The sequence below is a fragment of the Protopterus annectens genome, chromosome 5.part0 (assembly GCF_019279795.1).
Source record: "Protopterus annectens isolate FY-2018-M chromosome 5.part0, PAN1.0, whole genome shotgun sequence".
Classification (NCBI taxonomy): domain Eukaryota; kingdom Metazoa; phylum Chordata; order Ceratodontiformes; family Protopteridae; genus Protopterus; species Protopterus annectens.
This window is the reverse complement of record NC_056735.1, coordinates 136,604,409-136,627,216: the sequence shown is the minus strand read 5'-3', so window position 1 is coordinate 136,627,216 and position 22,808 is coordinate 136,604,409. Positions and strand designations below refer to the sequence as shown.

General features: G+C 39.1%; 1 protein-coding gene across 2 annotated transcripts in view; it reads left to right on the top strand.

Moving 5' to 3' along the window:
- TMEM131 (transmembrane protein 131) overlaps positions 1-22,808 on the top strand; it is a 3,850,119-nt gene that overhangs the window by 2,900,773 nt on the left and 926,538 nt on the right. For both annotated transcript variants that reach the window (XM_044072169.1, XM_044072168.1), the window contains exons 20-22: positions 2,908-3,060; positions 3,563-3,638; positions 3,740-3,854. In XM_044072169.1, coding sequence (XP_043928104.1) covers positions 2,908-3,060; positions 3,563-3,638; positions 3,740-3,854 — 344 coding nt within the window. The remainder of the gene's footprint in view (positions 1-2,907; positions 3,061-3,562; positions 3,639-3,739; positions 3,855-22,808) is intronic.

Genomic DNA, 22,808 nt, shown 5'->3' with positions numbered 1-22,808 from the left:
ACATAGGCACATTTACATTTATATAAAAGTAATGAAGAAAACACCCAAACGCCAAGGAACTGAATGAAAATAAGTCACTCAAAAATGGTAATAATCAAGCATACCATGTAAATCCACAAACAGAAGGATATCCACGATACTCCAAGCCAAGCAACAAAAGAAATATCACAGTTCCAATGAAAAGCTGGCTGTTCAGCCCCAAGGACATATAAATCTTGTAATAATCTTATAAAAATTTCTTTATTTAATGAAAAGTAAGCGCTTTCGTGGAGAGGAACTCCGCTTCATCAGACAGGTCGTGGATATCCTTCTGTTTGTGGATTTACATGGTATGCTTGATTATTACCACTTTTGAGTGACTTATTTTCATTCAGTTCCTTGGCGTTTGGGTGTTTTCTTCATTTCTCTTACGTTGGGATAGTGTCCGTTTATTTATATAAAAGTAATCAAACTGTATTAACAAGTTAATATTAACAAACGTGCTTGACATATATTGGTATGTATCATATGACCTAAGCAACATTGCATAAATTATTCAGTCCCTGCCCCCCCCCTTTTTTAAACAAGAAACATATTTATTAAACCATCACTTATGACATAGGCAATCATACATTTATATAAATAAAAACAAACCACACTGACACATTCCTAGTTGCAAGCATTTTACATCACAAACCATACTAACACACTCCCAGCGGAAACATTATACATCTCTTATAATCTACTCAATTGTTTTCAGTCAAACATTACATAGCTCATTTAAGTCCTGCCTTCTTTTAAACCCCATCCCTCCCCTGTATGTATTGTTACCACAATCATTTTTTTTCCTATGTAGTTTGCTGCTGCCTTTTTCTGAAGATCTCAGTTCCAGCTGTTTTATATCTTATTGTATTCACTACTTCTAGGATAGTTGGTCTAGATTCTGATTTCTGTTTTTTAGTAATTGTTTTTTTGGCAGCCACCATAGTAAAAGATAGCAAGACCTTACCATGTCTAGACAGTTCCAATTCTGTATCATAGCTCAGAAAAATCATCTCCCTCGTCACACCAATCTGCCCACCCAGCATTTCCGACAGTGCATCCCGCAAGGAATCTTTAAAGTCTGCCAATTCACTTCACTCCCAGAAAATATTTTCAATTACCATATTTAGGAGGCATGCATATATCCTCCCATTGTTTATTTGTGAATTGCTTATCAAATCTCTCTTCCCATTTCTTTCTAACTTCCTCTGATTGTTTCTTGTAGTTGTCATGCAATATTTTATATGCTGCGCTAATTATTTCTCTCTTTAATGGCAGCTTCTGTTCTAGATTATACTAAAAACTCTACCAGTGCTGGCCATTCATTTAGGACCCCCCCCCATTACTTTCTCTTTGCCTAGACTTTGATATAAATCCTTGTTAGGGAATGCAATCTCTAACCTGTATTCCGAATAAATTATTGCCATCTTCCCATTCTAGCATCTTTCCTCTCTAGTTATTTGCTCCCAATACTTTGGCTCCTTTGCCAGTTTTCTCCATTAGTTTCCGGCCCCCTCTTGCCTATTGTGCATATCCCTAATTGCTGTCATCCGTATCAGTAGAATCTCCTTTCTCCATTCCTGTGTTGTCTTAGTTCTTAGAATACTTTCTGGTATATGCTATATTTATGGATATAATATTCTGTATGATCACTGTTATTTTCCTTAAAGGCTTGCATCCAAAATCCCAGCTTCCCCCCTGTTTCAACATCACCCCTTTCCAGTTTGAATTATAGTTTTCTGCTTGTGCTGTGTAGCTCATAAATACCCCTTCAAATTGGGTAATCCCAATCCGCCCTCTTCTACTGGAAGAATCAGTTTATCCCACTTGACTTTTGCTGTCTTCTCCTCCCAGATAAAGTCCTTCAGCTCTTTATTGATTGCTGTCCACAACTTTTCCTCTGGTTGATAAAAATATCTCTGACCTGTGTATAAGACTAAAGGGGCTAAAAACATTTTGACTGCTTGCATCTTACTATCCATATCCATATAACGGCTAATTGATTCTTAGCACTTTTTGTGAACCTTGTGGATGTAAATGCCTGAGATTTGTCACCTTATTTTAGTCTCTGCCTTAATTTGTAATGTTACTCATTCCATATTCTATATGTTATATTGCACTCCACTGCTTTGCATAGTGCATGTGTGTGACATGCAGCTATTTCTACATTTTTTATTGTTACTTTAATTTGTAACAAGGTTGTGACTGAAAATGTGGCACAGTAGATCCAGCTCACCTCCCTACTAAAAAAAATGTTTTGCCTTCATTTGTCAAGAACTATTTATTTGAATAATTCATGCATAGCTGTAGTGTCCCCTCCCCCTTTTTTCCTCTACTTATTTAGTGTGACTTAGTTTTTAACATCTCTGACTACAAGGTAAGTCTGTCTGCACAGCGCTGTTTGTTTACCAGTTAGTGACATTACAGAAGTTTCTCAGTTGTGACATGGGTCACCATTTGAGGGAGTGGAAGAAATATATTGCCAAGTCTGGGACCGATTAGCTAGCATTTTATTTATTTTGGATTGCACTGGAATTCATGATGGCTGTTGCTTCACTTATGGAAGACAGAATTGTTTGACACTACATGGGACTTGTATGTTAAATGTTGCACTGAAGGTTAAGCAGTAGCATTCTGATTACATACCGTGAGAACATTTTGTCCGGGCAGAAGTCAGTCTGCAGTGTCCTTGTGCGTTTGGTGTGATGAATGAAAGTCAAATGGTCTACCAACAAAGAGGCAGTGTTACACTTCCTTAGACATGCATCGTTTGCTCCATCTGCTTTATGCTTTGTAGCACTCAGTTTGCGTTATAAAAAAGTTGATGCAATTCATGTCGGAACTACACATCATACAAATAAGTTTACTTGTAACTTTGTTTTCTAGGGAAAAATAGTTCATCAGAACTTAAATATAATGAGTTCCTTCTCACAGAAGGTGAAACTACTACGAATACGTTCACTGGCCGAGGATGTACGGTTTTATTACAAGCGATTGCGAAGTAATAGAGAAGATTTAGAAGCAAAAAAGAAGTCAAAGGCAAGTCTTCTTGCTGTTTGTGTTGTATTGTCATTGTTTTAAGCTGTAATCTCATTCTGAATATACACTTTGTTACACTGAATGGCGATATGCCACCATGCATGAAAATCATTTGACTGAATACTTACCCGTTAATGCTTATAACCCACTGCTTATTGTATTACACCAGCTTAAGTACTGCAAATATGTCAGTCTGGAATACGGTGTCCCATGTAGTAATGAAGCAGAAATAGCCTTTTCATATCTCTGACTTGTCATTTTATGGTGTGTGATATTGCCATACAGTGTAAAAATAAATAAATGGCTTTTGGGTGTTAGGCTTATCGTTGCCAGGTAACATGGGAGAACTTCTGAGGTTCTCTTGCCGTCATCTGGTAAAAGTTGCCTGGCAACAAACTATTAGGCTAACACCTGACTTGTATTTAAACTAATTTAGTTAATTCTCATTGTTTACTTTCCTTTCTCTCATTTACCTAATTATCATTTTGTATATCTTTTGCAGATAGCAAATATTTATTTTGATGCTAGTTTACAGTGCAACGATCACTGTTATGTGGGATTGCCTTTTTTATCAAAATGTAAGTAGTGCTTAATTTGGTATATGAAATCTCATTTGACTTGTTCTGTTTACAGTAGTTACGTGTAAGCATCATTTTAAAAACGTGTACCTTTTTTGCAGCTGAGTCAAAAATGCAGCATAGTCTGGCAATGCAAGAAGATGTGTGGGATTCAGACTGGGATGTACACGAACAATTATACAAAAAATGGACAGAAGTTGAGAAGACAGGTCACATGTGAGTACCTCAATTCATAAATAGAAAGTATCTTGACTTTTTCATTTGCCCCATTTTGAACTAAGAATGGGGCAGACATATTGGAAAGATTTATGTCCTTGAACTGGCTAGGTATTGTGTGGGGGATAAGGGGTTTAAGTGTGAAAAATTGTATGGTAAAGAGACCCTACCTTGTACTTTTTTTTTCCATTGTGTTGTAGTTTGTTAATTTGTAAGTTTTCTTCATAAGGATACAGAATAAATTTTTTACAGTGATTTAAATATGTATTTTGTTGATTTGATAAATGACCTGCTCCAAAAGACCCTTTTCAGCTCTGACCCAGACCTAAGCGGTAATACAGTACACTGAAAAATACTAAAGCAAGTTGCAGGTAGGAGAATAGTGAATTTTCAGAAATTAATAAGTCTAAGAGCATTAGTAAAGTCAAGTTTCAGTATGCATTTTCCAAAGAGGCAGTGACTGGCATTTGTTTTGTACTGAAACGCAGGAAGGCACTACTCTCCCGCACCTATATGAAAAACCTCAAAGACCTCAAAACCCTCTTCTAGAAGGTCTGCAGATCATACACCTTTCACTCAAGTGTGAGCGTCATTGTACAGCTCTTCAGCAGGCTAACTGATTCCTTGTAAGAGAGTCTGCAGATCTATTATTTCTCTGCCTACTGCATAAAACTGTTTATAATGATTCTATCCCTCCTCTAAGTCACAGACTAACAGTCAAACACACCTCAGATCATCTTTGATTCCAAGTCAAGAAACCACCTATACTTAACCAGCTGTCATCTACCGATCATGTCTTCTGTGTCTACCTAGATTATGGAACTGCCATATTGGAGATATCTGTAATGTGCTCATTTATAAGTAATTCTGAGAAAAGCTTTTAAGCTTTCTAAGGTAGTGTTGAATCCAACTCAGGGCCATCTTCATCAGTCCAAAGCCACCCTTTTTTCAACCATTATGCAGTCAAGTGTTGCCTATGTAATTCAGGAAGTGTTTATAACAAACTAGAACAACTTAAACACCTTCCTAGAAACCCACTTCATAGACATTATTGCCATCACAGAATCTTGGATAAAACACAAGACACAAGACCCCTCCCGTACACTCCGTATACCAGTAAATTCTGAACAGCAGAGTGTGTAATAGGACAGGAGGTGGAGCCATGATTTTGTACAAAGAGCATATTTAAGACTCTGAGGAGCACAAACTATGCATCCATTGGAATATAACTTAAAATGATTATCCACAAAAATCTCCCAAGGCAAATTCCCTTAACTCTCTATTGCAGCAGCTTCCAGAGATCTTGAGCTGTAAATTGCAGCAGCCTATCTCCCACAAGCCTCTTCCATTTCAGAGGCTTAGCAGCTAATTTCCATCAATAAAACTGTCCTTCCCTGTAGTAAGTTAAAACCTAATAGTAATAGGATACTTCAACATAGATAATCATCTTGACAACAGCTTGGAGTTTTGTGAATGGTCAGCTCATCTTCCAGATCATCTCAAAACCCACAAGACCCAATTTTAAAAGTAATAATCATGCTCTTCTTGACTTAGTTATCACTAACATTCCACACAAAATCAAAAATACTACTATCTAGACAACTAAGTGACTACTTTCCAGTAGTCATTACTACTGAAAACCTAACTACTCACCACCCCAGTAACTTCTTAATAACCTATAGACCCAAATCCACTAGCAACTTTTCCAAGCTGCAGGCCTCCCCTCCTATAATTCAGCTGGTATCCTGTTTCCTCCATTCAAGAAGCTGAGACAAAACTAACACCCTAAATTGTACCCTTCAGTAACTTCAAACAAACTCTTCCATCTTAAATTGCATCTTGGCAAACCTAACCAAAATAAATAGGTGAGTAAAGAACCAAAGACCCTTCTAAAACTTGGGCACAAATCCTTGAAAACACAGAAATAAATTAACTCCACTCAATTCAAAGGAAATGTCTCAACCTGTATAACTTAGCTAAAAAGAGTATTAGGAGGCACAAAGCTATATACCTAAAAAAACAGCAATCTAACCTCCACAATCAACCTAAAAAAATCTGGGCTGAAGTAAATCAAATAATCTGTAGAAGCAAGGCCCACTCTAATGGTATCAACTGTTGCCTAACTCTAAATGGCCCCCTTCCACTAGATCAGTGGTCGGCAACTGGTGGCTTGCAAGCCACATGCGGCCCTTTGACCATGTGGCTTCAGCTCTTCTCTACATTCGTAAACTTCTGTCTCTGCGGCTGAGCAGCTGAATTTCTGCCTTTGTGGTTAAGCAGCTACTTGCCCTGACTTTTTAGAACCAGCAATAACTTCAGCGTTAGCAGCTGAAGCTGAACAACTGCTTCCTTGCTCTGTATTTTCTGCCTGCCAGTTGGAAGTTGGAGGGAAATCTAAATGAACTCTTCTGTTACCTTCACGTAAGGCAGTTAGGACGTGGTCGCATTATGGTTCACATCTTTCCTATTGACCAGAGCTGAAAAAAGGTATTGTATTTTTGTTTATTTATTTACTTTGGCAAGGGTGGAATAGAAAAAGTGGTGCTGTTGAGCGCGTAGCTGTCAGCTGTCCATATTTTTGCCTCATATTTTTGGTCTGTTTCTCATAAAATTGTGTTTTTCTTGCAAATCACTGGTAAATCATTGAGGACTGAAGTCAGAAAATGGTGGCAGACATTTGAGCTTCAGACTTCATATCCTTCAGAAAAGTCGGACAAATGCAAAACTTGTTCTGGCTTTAAAGTTTGTAAGAGCAATATTTAAAAGGTGTCCCTATTTTTTTTCTTTGTTCCCCCCATTATTTGTGGCTTTGTTCAGATTTCTTGCTAAGAGGTTGAGATGTATGGGGTGCAGTGATTTTAAACCAGATATTACTAGCTTCATCTTCTTCAAATGCACAACTGCATGACAGTCCTTGACTGTATGTGTAAGAGAGAGGTGTGTGTGTGTGTCTGTGTGCATCTGTGTGTGTGTGTGTGTGTGTCAGCGTGCCAGCATACCCCTCAACTGTCCAGGTTTTCTCAGAATGTCCAAATTTTTTTCCTCGTATTATTGTGTTTTTCTTGCAAATCCCTGGCAAATCATTGAGGACTGAAGTCAGAAAATAATGGCAAACATTTGAGCTTTAGACTTCATATCTTTCAGAAAATTCATATAAATTCAAAACTTCTTGTTCTATAACTTTCTAAGTTTGTAAGAGCAGTATTTAAAAGGTGTCCCTATGTTCCCCCATTATTTGTGGCTTTGTCCAGATTTCTTGGGCTAAGTTAGAGGTTGAGAGGTATGGGGTGCAGTCATTTTAAACCAGACATTAGTAGCTATTCTTGGCAAATGCACAAATGCATAAGAATGCTTGACTGTTTGTGCGTGTGTGCGCACATGTGTAAGAGGGGATATGTGTGTGTGTTGTGTAAGTGGGAGAGAGGTGTGTGTATGTAAGAAGTTGGTAGAATACCCCTCAACTGTCCAGATTTTTGCCCCATATTTTTGTCTGTGTGTCATACATACTAACACAAATTCTGTTATTCTAGCAATTTTCCAAGTTTTTGAGAGCAATATTTATCATCTGTCCCTATTTATTTTAGGCTTTGTCCGGATTTCTTTCACTAAAGGTTCAGGTGTGTGTGTGTGTGTGTGTGTGTGTGTGTGTGTGTGTGTGTGTGTGTGTGTGTGTGTGTGTGTGTGTGTGTGTGTGTGTGTCAGAGACTGAAATGCCCTAGTTAGGGATTAGCAGTGTAGCACCTTCAGTAAGTGGAGAGCTGATTGGTTAGGACCAGTTAGTTACCTTGTTCATCCATCATTCAGGGAACTGCTATAGTCTGTGTTAGCAGTTCATCTATGATGTGTCATACTCAGCAAACTGACTTTTTTTGTGTTTTTGGACCCAGACACCCCATTGCCCTGGACCATTCAGCCAGCAATGCTAACTACAGTCCTATCCATTCTATGTATAGCTTAATTTGAATCTTGTTTTATGACTCTTCTCCCAGAACATTGGGAGGGCGGCCTAATGGTTAAGGTGTTTGCCTTACAAACACAAGGTGCAGGGTTCGAGTCTCTCAAGGAATAGTTGGCTAGGTTTAAAATGACCCACAAGGGCAGTTAGCCTAGTACTAATCTATGAACCTATGAACATTATTCTGCATGTATTGTTCCCACAATTTCCATTTATTTCTGTGTAATTTGATCCTGCTGTTTTCTAAGGATCCCACATACAGTTCTTGGATCTCTGTTACAATATTTGATACTTCAAATACAGTTGGTTTATAGTATAAGCGGTTCTATCAGGGCTTTTTTTAGTACTGTTAAACAGCCAGATAATAAGTCAGGATTCATGGAGGAAGTATTTTTAGTGAGCACCTTCAGTACATGTTCTGTAGTGATGATTGGGGGGAGGTCCTGAGAGATTCAGTGATAAGCAAACTTTGGATAGTCATTTCTAGGGTAAAATTCACACTGAATGTGTTTGCTAGTATGTTGGAAGTATTACTAGATCAGAGTAGGTGGTGCCATTATGAATAAGTTCATTGCACTGATGGGTCTTATTTCATAGCATAGCTAAGGAAGGATTTATTATTGTTCTTAACTTCAGATGTTAATGTTCAGATGAATCTAAATGGCAATGCTCAGATCTGCTATGAGCTACATCATAATGGCATTAAATATACTGATCCCAAGGATATTGCCAGTATCCTGACAGATCGATTTAGTGCCAACTTCACCCCCATTTCACCCCCTAAAGGGCCCATCTCAATACCAAAAGATTGCCAAATTCCGATAATCACGGCCACACAGGTAGAAGCCGCACTCTCCAAAGCTAAGAATACATCATCCATGGGACCAGATGACATCCCAGGCTGTGTACTACATGAACTACAAAATGAAGTGGCACCTCACCTAAGTGTCATGTTTAATCATAGCCTCACGTCAGGCTTCGTGCCCACTGAGTGGCGCACAGCTACAGTTATCCCGCTCCGCAAGGGATGATCCGCCTTGGATCCCGGGAACTACCATCCCATCAGTCTGACAAGCCTGATCTGCAAGGGCATGGAACGTATAAACAAAGACATTGGCAAACTTCAAACACTGGACCCCACCCAGTTTGGGTTTGTGAAGGGCCGATCTTGTCTCCTGAATCTGATTGACTTCTTCGAATCAGTCTCCAGAGCTGTGGACGAGGGTAAAGTGGTCCACACAGCCTCTCTGGACCTCTCCAAGGCCTTCGACACCATCCCCCACTCTGGAATCATAGATAAACTTACTAAGCTGGGCATAAATCCCTGCGTCACTCGATGGGTTGCCAACTGGCTTACTGACAGAACCCAGACTGTAAAAGTAGCCGACTCCAAATTCAGCTCCAGACAAGTGGAGTACCTCAGGGTTCAGTCCTGGGACCACTCTTGTTTGGCATCTACTTCTCTGAAGTACAGGCCAACACTAAGGGGCTCTGGCTAACAAAGTTTGACTGCAAACTGGGAGCCATTATTGAATCCGAAAATGATGTGGATATTCTACAAAAAGGCCTTACAGAAACATATGCCTGGTGCCAGAGCCATGGGCTCAAGGTTAATGCCAAGAAATGTATAGTTATCCCCTTTGGAAAAAAAACATGTACCCATGAATTACAACATAGGTGGCAGGACGCTAAACATCGAAAGTGTGATGAGAGACTTAGGGACACAGGTGGACAGTGGTCTCACTTTCGATAACCACATCGCCACAACAGTCAGGAAATCCTTCTGTGTGGCACACCTCATCACTAAGGGCTTTTTATCCAGAAAAAAGGAGGTCATTGTCCCACTGTACTCATCCCTCATAGACCTATTATAGAGTATAATGCCCCATTTGGTATGTACCTCACAAGACATCTGCAACAGCTGGAAAGGCCACAGAAATACCTCACTAAAAGAATCACAGGCCTAAAGCAGATGCCATATGCTGACCATCTAAAAAACCTCCGGCTATACTCTGTGGCATATCGTCTACTCAGAGGAGATCTCTGCTTAACATACAAGGCCATGTCAAACCCTGAGCTGTTGGACATGCTCCACTTAAAGAAATCCCAATCCCTCAGAGCCACACGCTCCAGGGATCTAAACCTTGTCATCACAATGAACAAAACATGCTGGAGGAATAAGTTCCTGACCCAGAGACTCCCCATACTCTGGAATAGACTGCCCATACATTTCAAGCAGAGCGCCTCATTGGCCCTCTTCAAAAGGAACCTTGATGATTGGATGGGAGATAGGAAATTCACCCTGGGGATCATGTCAGTCGCCCTGCTAGACAGGGGCCCAGAGAAGTAAATATTGTGGGAAGAAATATCCAGGGAATTGTTATGGCTAGGCTTGCATAGGCCTTAGGGCCGATAGCCTAGTACCAACCTGTGTTCGTGGACTGCTTTAGTTGACCCAATAGCATTTTTAAAGTTTTTAGTCAATTTCCTTATACTTGTACCATTCATATGAGAATATTTTGACCAGCTGTATACTATAAGGAGTTTTTTTTTCACTCCCACCATGATACTCAACTGACCAGACTGCACCCCCCCACACACACACACACTTTTGCAGATTCCTGGAGGACCTCCACGAACTGCAAAGATGGCAACTAAGAAAAAAAAGTGAAAAATAGAAGATGAACAATGTGAATTTAAAGCCAAATGGGAAGAAAATTATGCTTTTATGCAAAACTCTGTGGGTCTTCCAATGTGTCTAATTTGCAAAGAAAAGTTATTTAATAAAAAAATCAAATCTCAGATATCACTTTTTAACAAAGCATGATGCATTTGCAAAGAGAGATTCTTTTGGAGAGGAAAGAGAAAAAAAAAAACAGAATTAAAGCAAAAAAATACAACAGTCAACGTCAGTATTCAGCAGCTGGATACAATCAAGTGATGTGACTGGAGCAGGTTTTGCTGTTTCTCATGAGACTGCAAAGCATAGAAAACCTTCCACAGATGGAGAATATGTAAAAAAAATGCTTTTTATGTTTGGTTGAACTCTGACTTCAAAAATAAAGATGTTATTAAAAAAAGGGAGATACTCCACTATCTGCAAAAACTGTTCGTGACATAACCATTAACATGGGCAAGAATGTGATAGATCAGTACATTAATGATATAAAATTGGCATCTGTATTTTCTTTGGCATGTGTCGAGTCATGTGCCATGAAGGATATTGCACAAGTTAGCCTTCTAGAACAGTATGTTTCCAATAATAGTCTCCATGAAGAATTACTGGCTTTACTACCTCTTAAAAGACAAACTTGAGGTGAAGATATCTCTGCAGCAATTTTGGAATTTTTGACTGTTAGATACCGATTTATTGATGTCAATTTCTCTGTCACTACACATGGAGCACCCAATATGACAAGTAAAAATAAAGGCTTTGTTACCCTCTTCAAACAAAATGTGGAACAGTGTTTTTACGTTTCGTTGTTTTATTTATCAGGAAGCTCTATGCGTGCAGACATTTCTTATCAAAGTTGGAAAAGTGATAGATCTGGTAGTAATCACCAACAGTTTTGTGCCCTTCTTGAAGAAGTAAACAGTCAAAATTCTGACCTTCTTTTACACAATAAAGTTCATTGGTTATCCAGAGGAGCAGTTTTGAAACTTTTTGCTTCATGTCTTGGAACATATTAAGACCTTTTCAAGTCAAAAGGAACAAGAATATCCACAGTTAAGTGATGAAGAATGGTTGTAGAAATTTACTTTGCTGTTGATATGAGATCACATTTAAACCACCTGAATCAGAAGCTACAAGATAGAGGTAACACTGCAAGTACAGTTCTGGAAACCATTCTTTCCTTCGAACTACTGTTGTTTGGAGGAAGACTTGAAAAGTAGAAATCTGTTTCATTTTGAAACTTTAAAACACATCTGGAAACTACTGGAAGCATCATAGATAGCAAGTTCTTTCTAGCAGTTATTGCAAAAAATGCATGTTTCATTTACTGATCATTTCAAAGATTTCAGACATGAAAAGTTCTCTTTCCTTCTTGACAGAATCACTTGTGGTGGATGTCAATTGAATACATTTTTCGCGGTTTCCAACAGTTGACAGAGCTCAGTTTGAACTACAACTAACAGACTTGAAATGCAAAGATTTGTAGTCGTCACAATTTGGCTTTATAAGTGGAACTAGAAAACTTGGAAAGAAAAAACACAACTTTAGCCATGAATCACAAATGGATGGAACTTTCCAATTGTCGAAAGGAGAGGACCAACTGATTTTCGAAATGTGGAATAGCCTTCCACATTATTAACTCAAAACTGTAGCGTTTGGAATTTTGACAATTTTTGGGTCCACTTATTATTGTGAGCACACGATCTCCAACAGGAATGCTATCAAAAGCAAGCTCAGAAGTCAAGTTAATGATAAAAGCCTTGTTGAAATCTGTTTAAAAATTGAAGACTTCCAAGTATTCACCAAACATGAGACAACTCTGTGTGGAAATGCAGTATCAGAAGTCCCATTAATTTGTTTTTCTTTCTTTTCTGTAAACTCTTGAAGTTTTGTTTGTGTTAAGTACATATATACCAATATGGCATTAAAACGTCATACCTCTAACCCCCTTCTGTACCCATTACAGTTCTTTGTAAATCTTGGATCAAACATTTTAGGATAAGATGGCTCTTTGCTCCAGAAAGATTGCTGACCCCTGCACTAGATGACTATCAAACATTATCCAACGACCTTCCCAAAATATCATCAAATATTACCACCCCTGACCACAATTGACCAGAATTCTCTGTTTTTTTTTTTTTTTTTTACTTCAAAACAATCAAAGTAACAGAAATTGAAAACATAATACATATCTCTGATGATGTTTTCCCAAGGATCTGATGGATTCCATTTCTTCCTCTTTACAGCATTTCTGCTTAGTCTCAGATCTCTTGATTTCTTCTTCCCCCTACCGTGGGGTGCAGCTATTTTGCACATTTAGTAGCTGAGCCAATTCAGTTCATCTTTAGAGCCACAACCTTTGTTGGATTCTTTTTCCTTCCTGCACTAGTAGAAGCAGCCCTGTCCATTTTAATTCCTGGCAGCTAAGCAAGTTCCCCTGTAGGCAGTATTTAGGTCAAACTGAAAAGAAGCAAGTTGATGTATAAACAAAAGTAAAAGAAGACACTGCAAAAACATCACCTTTGTGCCTTTACTTTAGCGTGGAGTACATAACCATATGAGATATATAATACACAGCTTCTGTATATGAATGCTGTACATCTGTATACATTGTCAAGTCATAAACTCAGGGTAGAAATATGAAACAAACAAACAGTCCACTTGGCTTTGCACAGTTACTCTCAAACAGCATATACACTATTAATAATGTACCATATGCAAAGTGCACAGTCCTTAGAGGTGACTCCACCTTTTATTCACTCAGACTCAGTCCTACATCACCTTTCCAAAAAACAAGCTTTATAATTAAGCTCACAGTTGCAGGTCTTGGCTAGGTCTTCCTTCCCACTCCATAAAAAATCTTTCTCAGATCTTTCTTTGACCACATCCACAACATACCACAATTGGATTATCCGATTCCATGAACCAAGAATCTTTGTGCAGAACCCTGCTGTATACCATGAATATACTCCTGTTATAGGAACCAGTTTCCTGTCATTTCTGTTACAGGCTACAGCCTTTTATACAGGTTTCCACAGTTCTGTGTAATATAATCAATTGCTTCATTTAATTTACTAAGAGAATTTTAATAGTTTAAGTCACATTCAAAAACATATTCTCTATTTTTCGCGCACGCGCACACACACAGAGTTTCTCGACTACCTCCCCCCATCAGCTCAAAGCCAGCAGTTTTGGACACTCCGAGATGGACTGTAAGATCTAGACAACTTATCAACATTCCTAGTCGTCAATCAGGTTTTGTGGTGACCGTGTATTTGAAGAGTTGGAGTGATAGTGCCCAACAGCATATTTTTTATTTCCGTCTTGGTGTTTACTCACCCATTGATATGGGGCACAGTCTCTTATTGGGTAAAGTTTCTGTCCAGTAGGTAGTATTTCAGTGAATAGATAGCATGCTTCAAACCCAGACATTTCCTTTCCATGGCTGAGTATTTTTCTCAGCATGACTTAATTTTCATCTAATATAGAGCACACATTGCTCTCTCCTATTCATATCCTGGGATAATACGGCTCACAAACCTAATTCTGATACAGATATATACAAAATAAGTGCCTTAGCAAAATCAGGAGCCTCAAGCTTTGGTTCAGAATATATTGTTTTCAGTTCGGTAAATGCTCTGTCTGCCAGAAGGTGCTGTTGTACATTGTTAGGAGTTTTATCTTTTATGAGAACTGTCAAAGGGCAGGCAGTAGTTGCAAAATTAGGTAAAAATGTTCTGTAGTACCCATCTAGTTCAAGAAAAGCCTTTATCCATCTTTTATTAGTGGGTATTGACTACTTTTGCCATTCCTTGTCTCATAAGATATTCCAAATATTTGCTTTCAAACCTTACCGTATTTACTTTTCTTAGCATTCACAGTCAATCCTCCCAGTCTTATAGGTTCATAGGTTGGTACTAGGCTATTGGCCCTAGGGCCTAAACAAGCCTAGCCATAACAATTCCCTGGATATTTCTTCCCACAATATTTACTTCCCTGGACCCCTGTCTAGCAGGGCGACTGACGCGATCCCCGGGGTGAATTTCTGATCTCCCATCCGATCGTCAAGGTTCCTTTTGAAGAGGGCCAAGGAGGCCCTCTGCTTGACATGTATGGGCAGTCTATTCCAGAGTATGGGGAGTCCCTGGGTCAGGAACCTATCCCTCTGGCATGTTTTGTTCATTGTGATGACAAGGTTTAGATCCCTGGAGCGTGTGGCTCTGAGGGATTGAGATTTCTATAAGTGGAGTATGTCCAACAGCTCAGGGTTTGACATGGCCTTGTATGTTAAGCAGAGATCACCTCTGAGTAGACAATATGCCACATAGTATAGCTGGAGTTTTTTTAGACGGTCAGCATAGGGCATCTGCTTTAGGCCTGTGATTCTTTTAGTGAGTTATTTCTGCGGCCTTTCCAGCTGTTGCAGATGTTTTGTGAGGTACATACCAAATGGGGCGTTGTACTCTGTAATGGGTCTAATGAGGGATTTGTACAGTGGGACAATGACTTCCTTTTTTCTGGATGAAAAGCCCCCTAGTGATGAGGTGTGCCACATAGAAGGATTTCCTGACTGTTGTGGCAATGTGGTTATCGAAGGTAAGACCACTGTCCACCTGTGTCCCTAAGTCTCTCATCACACTTTCGATGTTTAGTGTACTGCCACCTATGTGGTAATTCATGGGTTCATGTTTTTTCACAAAGGGGATAACTATACATTTCTTGGCATTAAGCTTGAGCCCATGGCTCTGGCACCAAGCATCTGTTTCTTTAAGGCCCTTTTGTAGACTATCCATATCATGTGGGGATTCAGTAATGGCTCCCAGTTTGCAGTCATCTGCGAACTTTGTTAACCAGAGTCCCTTAGTGTTTCCTGTACTTCAGATAAGTAGATGCCAAACAAGAGCTCTCCCAGGACTGAACCCTGAGGTACTCCACTTGTCACTTGTCTGGAGCTGGATTTGGAGTCTGCTACTTTTACAGATTTTAACGCAGCCTGCACTTCTGGTAATTAAGATTCCCTGTATTCTAACTGGGTGACCACATCATCTGGGTATGCAGCAACGTATCATGAGTGGAGCTTCAGCTTATCTATCAGTCTGTAAAAGATGGCTGAAGGTTCATAAAGGCCAAATAGTAGAGCTGTGGAATGAAATAAACTTTGTTACAAATGCTGTTTTTTTTTCTTTAACAGAGGGAGAAAGCAGTATCATCCCACACCAGTTTTGTTGATTCTGATATTGTTTTGCTTTCCTAGGTTCTGTATCAGCTCATCAGTTCTGAGCATGGGATAGCTATTAGATTTTGAACTGTTCACTTTTCTCAAGTCATTACTGAGCCGAATCTGATACTTCTGTCTTTCCTATTTTCTCTGAGACTATTGTTACTCCTACTCTGAGCATCTTTTCTATATGTAATGCTCAGTCAGTTTAGCTGTACAAGGTGTTTCTGGAAATCCTCCTTTATTTCTTAAGAGAAATACTCTTAAATTTCCTGTTTTTGTACTTTTGACAATGTCTCTGCTAGATGTACTTCAAGGAGAGATTCTCTGGTCTTACCTGTATGAATTTCAGCTTGCAAGGTAACCACTGATCTTTCTACTTCTTTCCTTGAAAAAAAAAAAACAGGACCTTTTTCATGTGGGTTGTTGTGTCTTTCGGCTTTTCCCAGTTAGGGGTCGCCACAGCGGAACTCCGGTCCGCTAATGATTGGTAGTTGATTTTTTACATGCCGAGTTACCAGCCCTGATGCACAACCTTCAGTGAAGGTACGCCCATTCACGCATGTTTCCACGCAGAAGACGCTCTAGCTGAGAATCGAACCGGACAGCGTCTTACTGTGAGGCGACAACGCTACCGCAGCACCACCACCGCGGGTCTCAGTTTAGGACTGGCATATACTCTTCAAAGTGCATTTCTCAGCCATATATATCTATATAATATATATATATATATATATATATATCTATATCTATATCTATATATATATATATATATATATATATATATATATATATATATATATATATATATATAGGTCAAGAAAGTTTTTAAAAAAGTTCCTAACATTATTTATTTATTTGACATTTGTATACCATGAAAGTCTGGCTGGACCAGAAAGTGCCATTTTTTAGCAGAGAAAAGCTCCACAGTCACAATCTTTCAAAAATTAATTACAAGTTTTAAATCATAAAGTATCATGTTATACTACACAACATAAGAGTTGAAAATGTAATGAAAAAAACAGAATGTATGTTTCATAGTAGAATGCAATGAAAAATAATAACATGAATTGGGGAAGATATGTGAGGAAGAACTCATTAGACATATTATTTGATACATAGATTAGTATGCAATAAATGACACCTGTGACGGTTCTAATAAGATTTTTAAAACCGATATTAGAGATTATATGTTTAGAGACAGTGAGGGGAAGATTGAGTGATGTCTTAGTATGAGAGATGGGATTCATATTGTGGTTATAAAAGGAAGAAGGAAGGAGAGAAAATGAGATTATAAAAAGAGTGCAGGGTAGGATGTATTCAGTAGATGAATAGAGAAGAAACATAAAGAGGAAAGGTCTGCAGAGATTAATTGGATAAGGTAAGGTATTGGGAAAAACTAAAGAAAGGAGTGGAGTAGGAGGTTTGGAGAGGGTTGTGAGGTGTGATTTAGGTTGAAGGGGGTGAGTGAAATATAGTACGTTCAGCCAGGATTGGTACAGGAGCAGGGTCATGATTTTGTAAAGTATTCTGTCAGGGAGCATTTAAAGGTTGGTAGTTTAGAAAATGTTCTAGTGTTTAGAAGTAGGGAGTTCCATTTTTTTTTTTTTTTTGCTAATGAGTATGAGTATAGGCTTTATCCTGGGAATTTATTTGTTTAATTTATGGTGAGGAGGAGTTTGTCTTCTTATCTGAGTTCTTTTAGGGAAATATATGTTGACTAAAAGGGCAAGAGACAGGCAGGCTAATGATTTGTGCATGATTTTATGTATTTTATAAGCTGAATTTAGGACAGCTGGAGGAGGAGTTCCAGCCAGCTAAGGATATGCAGAGCTTTACAGTAAGGGGTAAAGGAGGATGAATTAGTAGCAGACTTGGCAATTTTGTTGTAGCAACTTTCAGGTTTGTTTTTTATGGATGATTGTAAATCAAGCCACCAGTAAAGTCCATACTGAATTGTGTATTGAAGAAGATGACCCTTCTCCTTTTGAGCCTGCTTATTAGTTTTCTTTGAAATTGTGTACTTGGAAGACAGTTTTATGAAGTGCCCTTACCTCAGCTAAAAGGCTGTGTCAGCATTACAAGCATTTATGACATTTCCTTTAACAGCTTTTTAGAGGGACAGCATAACCCTTAGGGCAAACCCTTTTTTCATGCCCAAGGTTGTTAGTGAAAAGTCTATAAAACCGTCATTAAATATACATACTTTATATCTGATCTTCAAAAGAAAGGTTAAAGAAGTTTGTGTTCTTTAGCTGTCCACAGGCAGCTATGTTTTTTATCTTGACAAACCAAAAAATATAAGAAAGACAGCTGTTATTGTTCAGGGCAAGAAGTTGGGAATCCCAGCCTCAAAGCAAACCATTTCTAGATAGATTCTCTTAGCCATTTCTCTTTAGTAGTCATTCTATGGGAATCCTTTCCATGCCAGTTTAAAGCCCATTCACCAGAGCAGTTATTTCTTCAGGGACATTTTTCAATGGACAGAACTCTATATCCATTTTAGAAGCTGTCATGTGGTATCTGTTCACACTTTTACTAAGCACTATAAAATTGATGTTTTCAATAGATCCAGGGCTGGTTTTGCCATTTCCCTTCTACAGAGCCTGGGGTTTACAATAAGCTTCAAAAAGTCTTTTCTGACTCCTTCTCAGGACCATGTTTGTCTGGGTTGCAAGATTCAGACAGTGCCTTAGCTGGCATCTCTGCCTCCTCCCAAGGCCTTGGCCCTCATTTCCTTCTTTCAAACGCTTCTTCCTCTGGCCTCCATTACAGCCAGGGAGTTTCTGAAAGCTCTGGGATTCATGGCATCCACCATCCCTTTGCACTCAGTTTCAGTGGTTCCTGAAGTCAGTTTGGCTTCAACATGCACATCCCCTAGAATTTGTAGTTCCTTTTCTGCGTTGTCTCAGGAAGCTTCACTGGTTGATCCAGCAGTTGTCTCTAAATCCAGGGCTCTCTTTTCATCCCCCTCTTCCCACTCAGGAGCTGTACACAAATGCTCCAGCCATGGGATGGGGAGCAACGTTTGGCTCCTTAAAGGTGCAGGGGGTGTGGTCTCCTCTTCAACAGAAGGACCATGTCAGTGTCAAAGAGATGTTGGCTCTTCAGGCTTTTCATCCTCTCTTCTCCCCAGGACCTCTGAATGTGTTTACAGACAATACTACAGTGATGTGGTATGTAAACATACAGGGGGGAGCAAGAGTTTATCTTCTTTGCCAGTTGGCACTCTTGGTATGGAATCTTACTGTCACGTGTCAAGTGGCTGTTCAAGCAATATACATTCCTTAGGCTCAGGTCAAAACATTGTAGCAGACACTCTGAGCAGGTCCTTAACTCAGTCCCACAAATGGATGCTTTACAAGGATGTGTTACCAAAGCCTTAGGTACTCCTCAAATAAAACTATTTGCCTCCCCTCTGAGCGGACAGCTTCCTCTGTTTTTGTGGCAGAGTCCCAGGTCCTCTGGTGTGGAAGGTGGATGGCCCTCTCTTTTCTAGGAAGGGGATGTTTCTGTATACTTTCCTTCCCCTCCCTTTCCCCTCATTCCAAAAGTCCTGTTCAGAATTCAATAGGATGCTCCCAAAATCTTGTTGGTAACTCCCTTTTGGCCGAGAGAGCATTGGTTCCCTCTTCTGCATTTAGCCAAGGGCAGTTATCAGAAGTTACCTCACAGGGTGGACTTACTTACCCAATACAAGGGATCTGTCATCCAGCCCCACCTGTCTACTTTTCAGCTGACTCTTGGATGATGGGATTTTGATTCCACATAGACACCTTTTTTTTTCCCTGAGGCTGTGCTTAGGGTCAGCCCAATACTAGGAAATCCTACTTACCCAAATGGAAGAGGTTTTCTGTTTGGTGTCCTTCTCATAATCTGGATTTACGTTTTGTGGCTGTTCCTTTGGTTCTCCCTTATCTGTGTGAATTGCTCAATGTTGGGTTGGCTTATTCTTCTGTTAAGGCCCACTTATGAGCTGTCTCTGCTTGTTTGCCTTTATCTCCGCCTTTAGCTTCTAGATTTGAAGCTAAACAATTCCTTAATGGCGTCCTTCATATTAGGCCTCCCAGGAAGCCTGTTTCTCCTCCCTAGGATCTTAATTACATTTTGGAGAAATTGACTCAGGCTCCATTAGAGCCTGCAGCTTCAGCTTCCTTGCAACATTGCTCTTGGAAGACTTTTCTTTAGCCCTTACTTCTGACAGATGGGTATCTGAGTTTCAAGTCCTTATGGATTGTCCCCCCTTTTTGGTGGTTCATAAGGACAGGGTGTCCTTGCGTACTAATCCTTCTTTTATGCCCAAGGTGGTGAATGAGTTGTCCCTTAATCAGTCTATTCATTTGTCTACTTTTTTTTTTCTCTTCTCTACAATTTGCCAGTGAGAAGGTGCTGCCCATGTTGGATGTGCATAGACAACTCAGATTTTATTTGGTAAGACTAAGACTATTCTAATCAGCTCTGCTTCCTTTCATCCCAGGTCCTTGGGATTAGTTGAATCCAAGCAGACTATTTCTTCTTGGATCTCAAAAGCTGTTTCTTTATGTTGTTCTTTTCATAGTAAGAGCCTTCCTTATTTCTTCCCCATTCTCCTAGGGCTGTGGCTTCTTCTGGTGCATTTTCAAGGGTTTGGATACTAAGTCTGTTCTTGAGGCAGCTACCTGGACATCTGTGCATACATTTACCAAGCACTACAAGTTGGATGGAATCTTCAGAGCTAGAGCTGGTTTTGCTAGGGCCATCCTTCATGGCTTCGTAAGGGTTCTGCTGGTCCTTCCTCCTCCCAGGTTTCTTCCTAAGTTTTGTCACTCTCCCTAATTTTATGAATACAGCAAGAGTAAAATGGAAGGACATAGTACAGTTGTGTAAAATCTTACCATAATGGTAGATGTCCTTCTCTTCACTGTTGCGGTATTCACTCCCTCCCTCCTCCCCCTGGTCCATTTGATTTCTGAATGTACTGGTTACCTCTTGGTTTTTCCTTGGACTGGCATTTCTACTGGGGCTCTGAGTTCTGAGGATGGTACATCTGGACATCACCGTTTTGCTCTATGCTACACGAGGAGCATACATGTAACACGCACTGTACCATAAAGCAACCAAAGTCTTTGGTATACTGGCCAGATGTTGGACTGCCCTAGGCAAGGGATCCCTAATGTTATGAATACTGCAACAGTGAAGAGAAGGACATTTACCTTTATGGTAAGATTTTACACAACTGTACTTCCCTCTGCTTTGTCCTCTTCCCATACATTCTTTATGTTTTGGGAATCTTCCCATATTTAGAGAATGCCACAGCAATGATCAGTAAAGGATATAATACAATTGTGTAAGATCTTAAGATAACAGTAATGTCCAATTAGATCACTGTTGCATTATGAACACCTTCCCTACTTCCCTGTGTTTATATTTTCCTTTTTGTTTTTCTGGCCAAAGTGGACCTATGGTTTCCATTTTTCTGTCTGTCTGAGTTGGCCAACAAAGCTTTGTTCTTTCCTCTCTAAACTTGTATCTGGAGCAAGAAAGTTTTGAAGATTTTCACTCCCCTTATATACTGCTTTGTAACCTCATGCTTTGAGCATACATCGGATGCATGGTGTGAGAGGAAGACATCCAAGCTTAGGTATGCTGGCCTGATGTATTGTATCTTTGGCAGGATACAACCTAAATGTACTGAATACTGCAATAGTGATCTAATTGGACATTTGCTGTTATGTTAAGATCTTGCACAACTGTTCTTTCTTTGCCAGTAGGGTAGCAAAATGATTCAACTTTCTGGAAATTTGGTGGCATAGTCTTATTATGTACTGATATCTATTGCTAGATTGTACTAGTTTCCCCACAGTGTCTGTAGCAGTAAACTGAAAATGACACTTGTGTAATAGACATTGGGATCACTAGACTATCAAGAATGGGGTGCAGTTTTCTAACTTTCTGGACCAGAAGTACAGAAATGTTCTATTTGCATCGTTATACCTGACTAATAATGTCTAAGACTCTTGCTTCGGTTTTGTCCATCCCCAGGTGACATCTTCATATATGAGTGGAGACTAACTTCATTACTAGTTTCCTGTAAGGTTTTAGCACTGATAATAGGTATAGAATGTTGTCTGTCATCTTTACCTGCTCTCTATAAGAAGGTATTTTGAACTCAAAATAGTTAAGAAATGAGGAGCAATCCTGTTTGCTGTCTTCTTCTACAACCTTAGTTGTATTCTATTTTCCTATATTTAGTTTCATCTCCCCACTGTTTTTTTTTTTTAAGTTTGTGTGGCTTACCTGTAAGTTTAATTCGGTTATTTTCTTCCCTACCATGTCTTGACATAGAAGGCATAGTTTCCTCTCAGAAAAAAAAGGCATTATAGCTTTGGGGTTTTTTTCTACCTCTACAAAGGAAAGTTCCAGGAAAAAATCTCCTTGTGCATTAAAATTTTCTATTCTAGTGTCTGTACTTGAGAGTTCCTCTTTTACAGGAATGTATTTAGAAGTCTGTATTTCTTAATTGACTGTCTTTCAGTACTCTGTCTAATTTATTTGGTCTGAGAGTCCTGACACAAGTGACATGCTTCTGTTTTTTGTTTTGTCTTGTCTGTTTCTGTACTAACATTTTTTATACTGATTTTTACTTCAGTTTTCTGGGAGTTCACCTTCATTTCCTGTACTGGAATCTCTTAGAGTAGGACAAATTCCTGTTATCATACATATATTTTTAACACCTAACCATAATCAAATTCTAGTCCCTTTTTTAGCTTCTGTACTGATACCCTTCTCTTGGTTTTGATTCTTGGTCTTTGTAAGAGCATCTACCTGCAGCATATAATTTTCCAGGTTTGAATGAAACCTGTTCTGTTAGCAGTATATTGAAATTAAAAATGTCTGCAGAGACGATAGAGTGGATGTAGCATTTATTATTTTTTGCTCAGTATTCATATAATGCCTAAGTATGTATAATATGGCACTAATTAGTGTTTTGTGCTGCAAGTTTATGCCTTTTGAGTATAGTTAGTTGATATAGTGTTATGGATAGTAATTTGAGTTGTAATAGTATATGTTATATTTATGAGGCAGTTGGTTGTTTGTTTTATTTATGTTTAACATTTTTATTTTAGC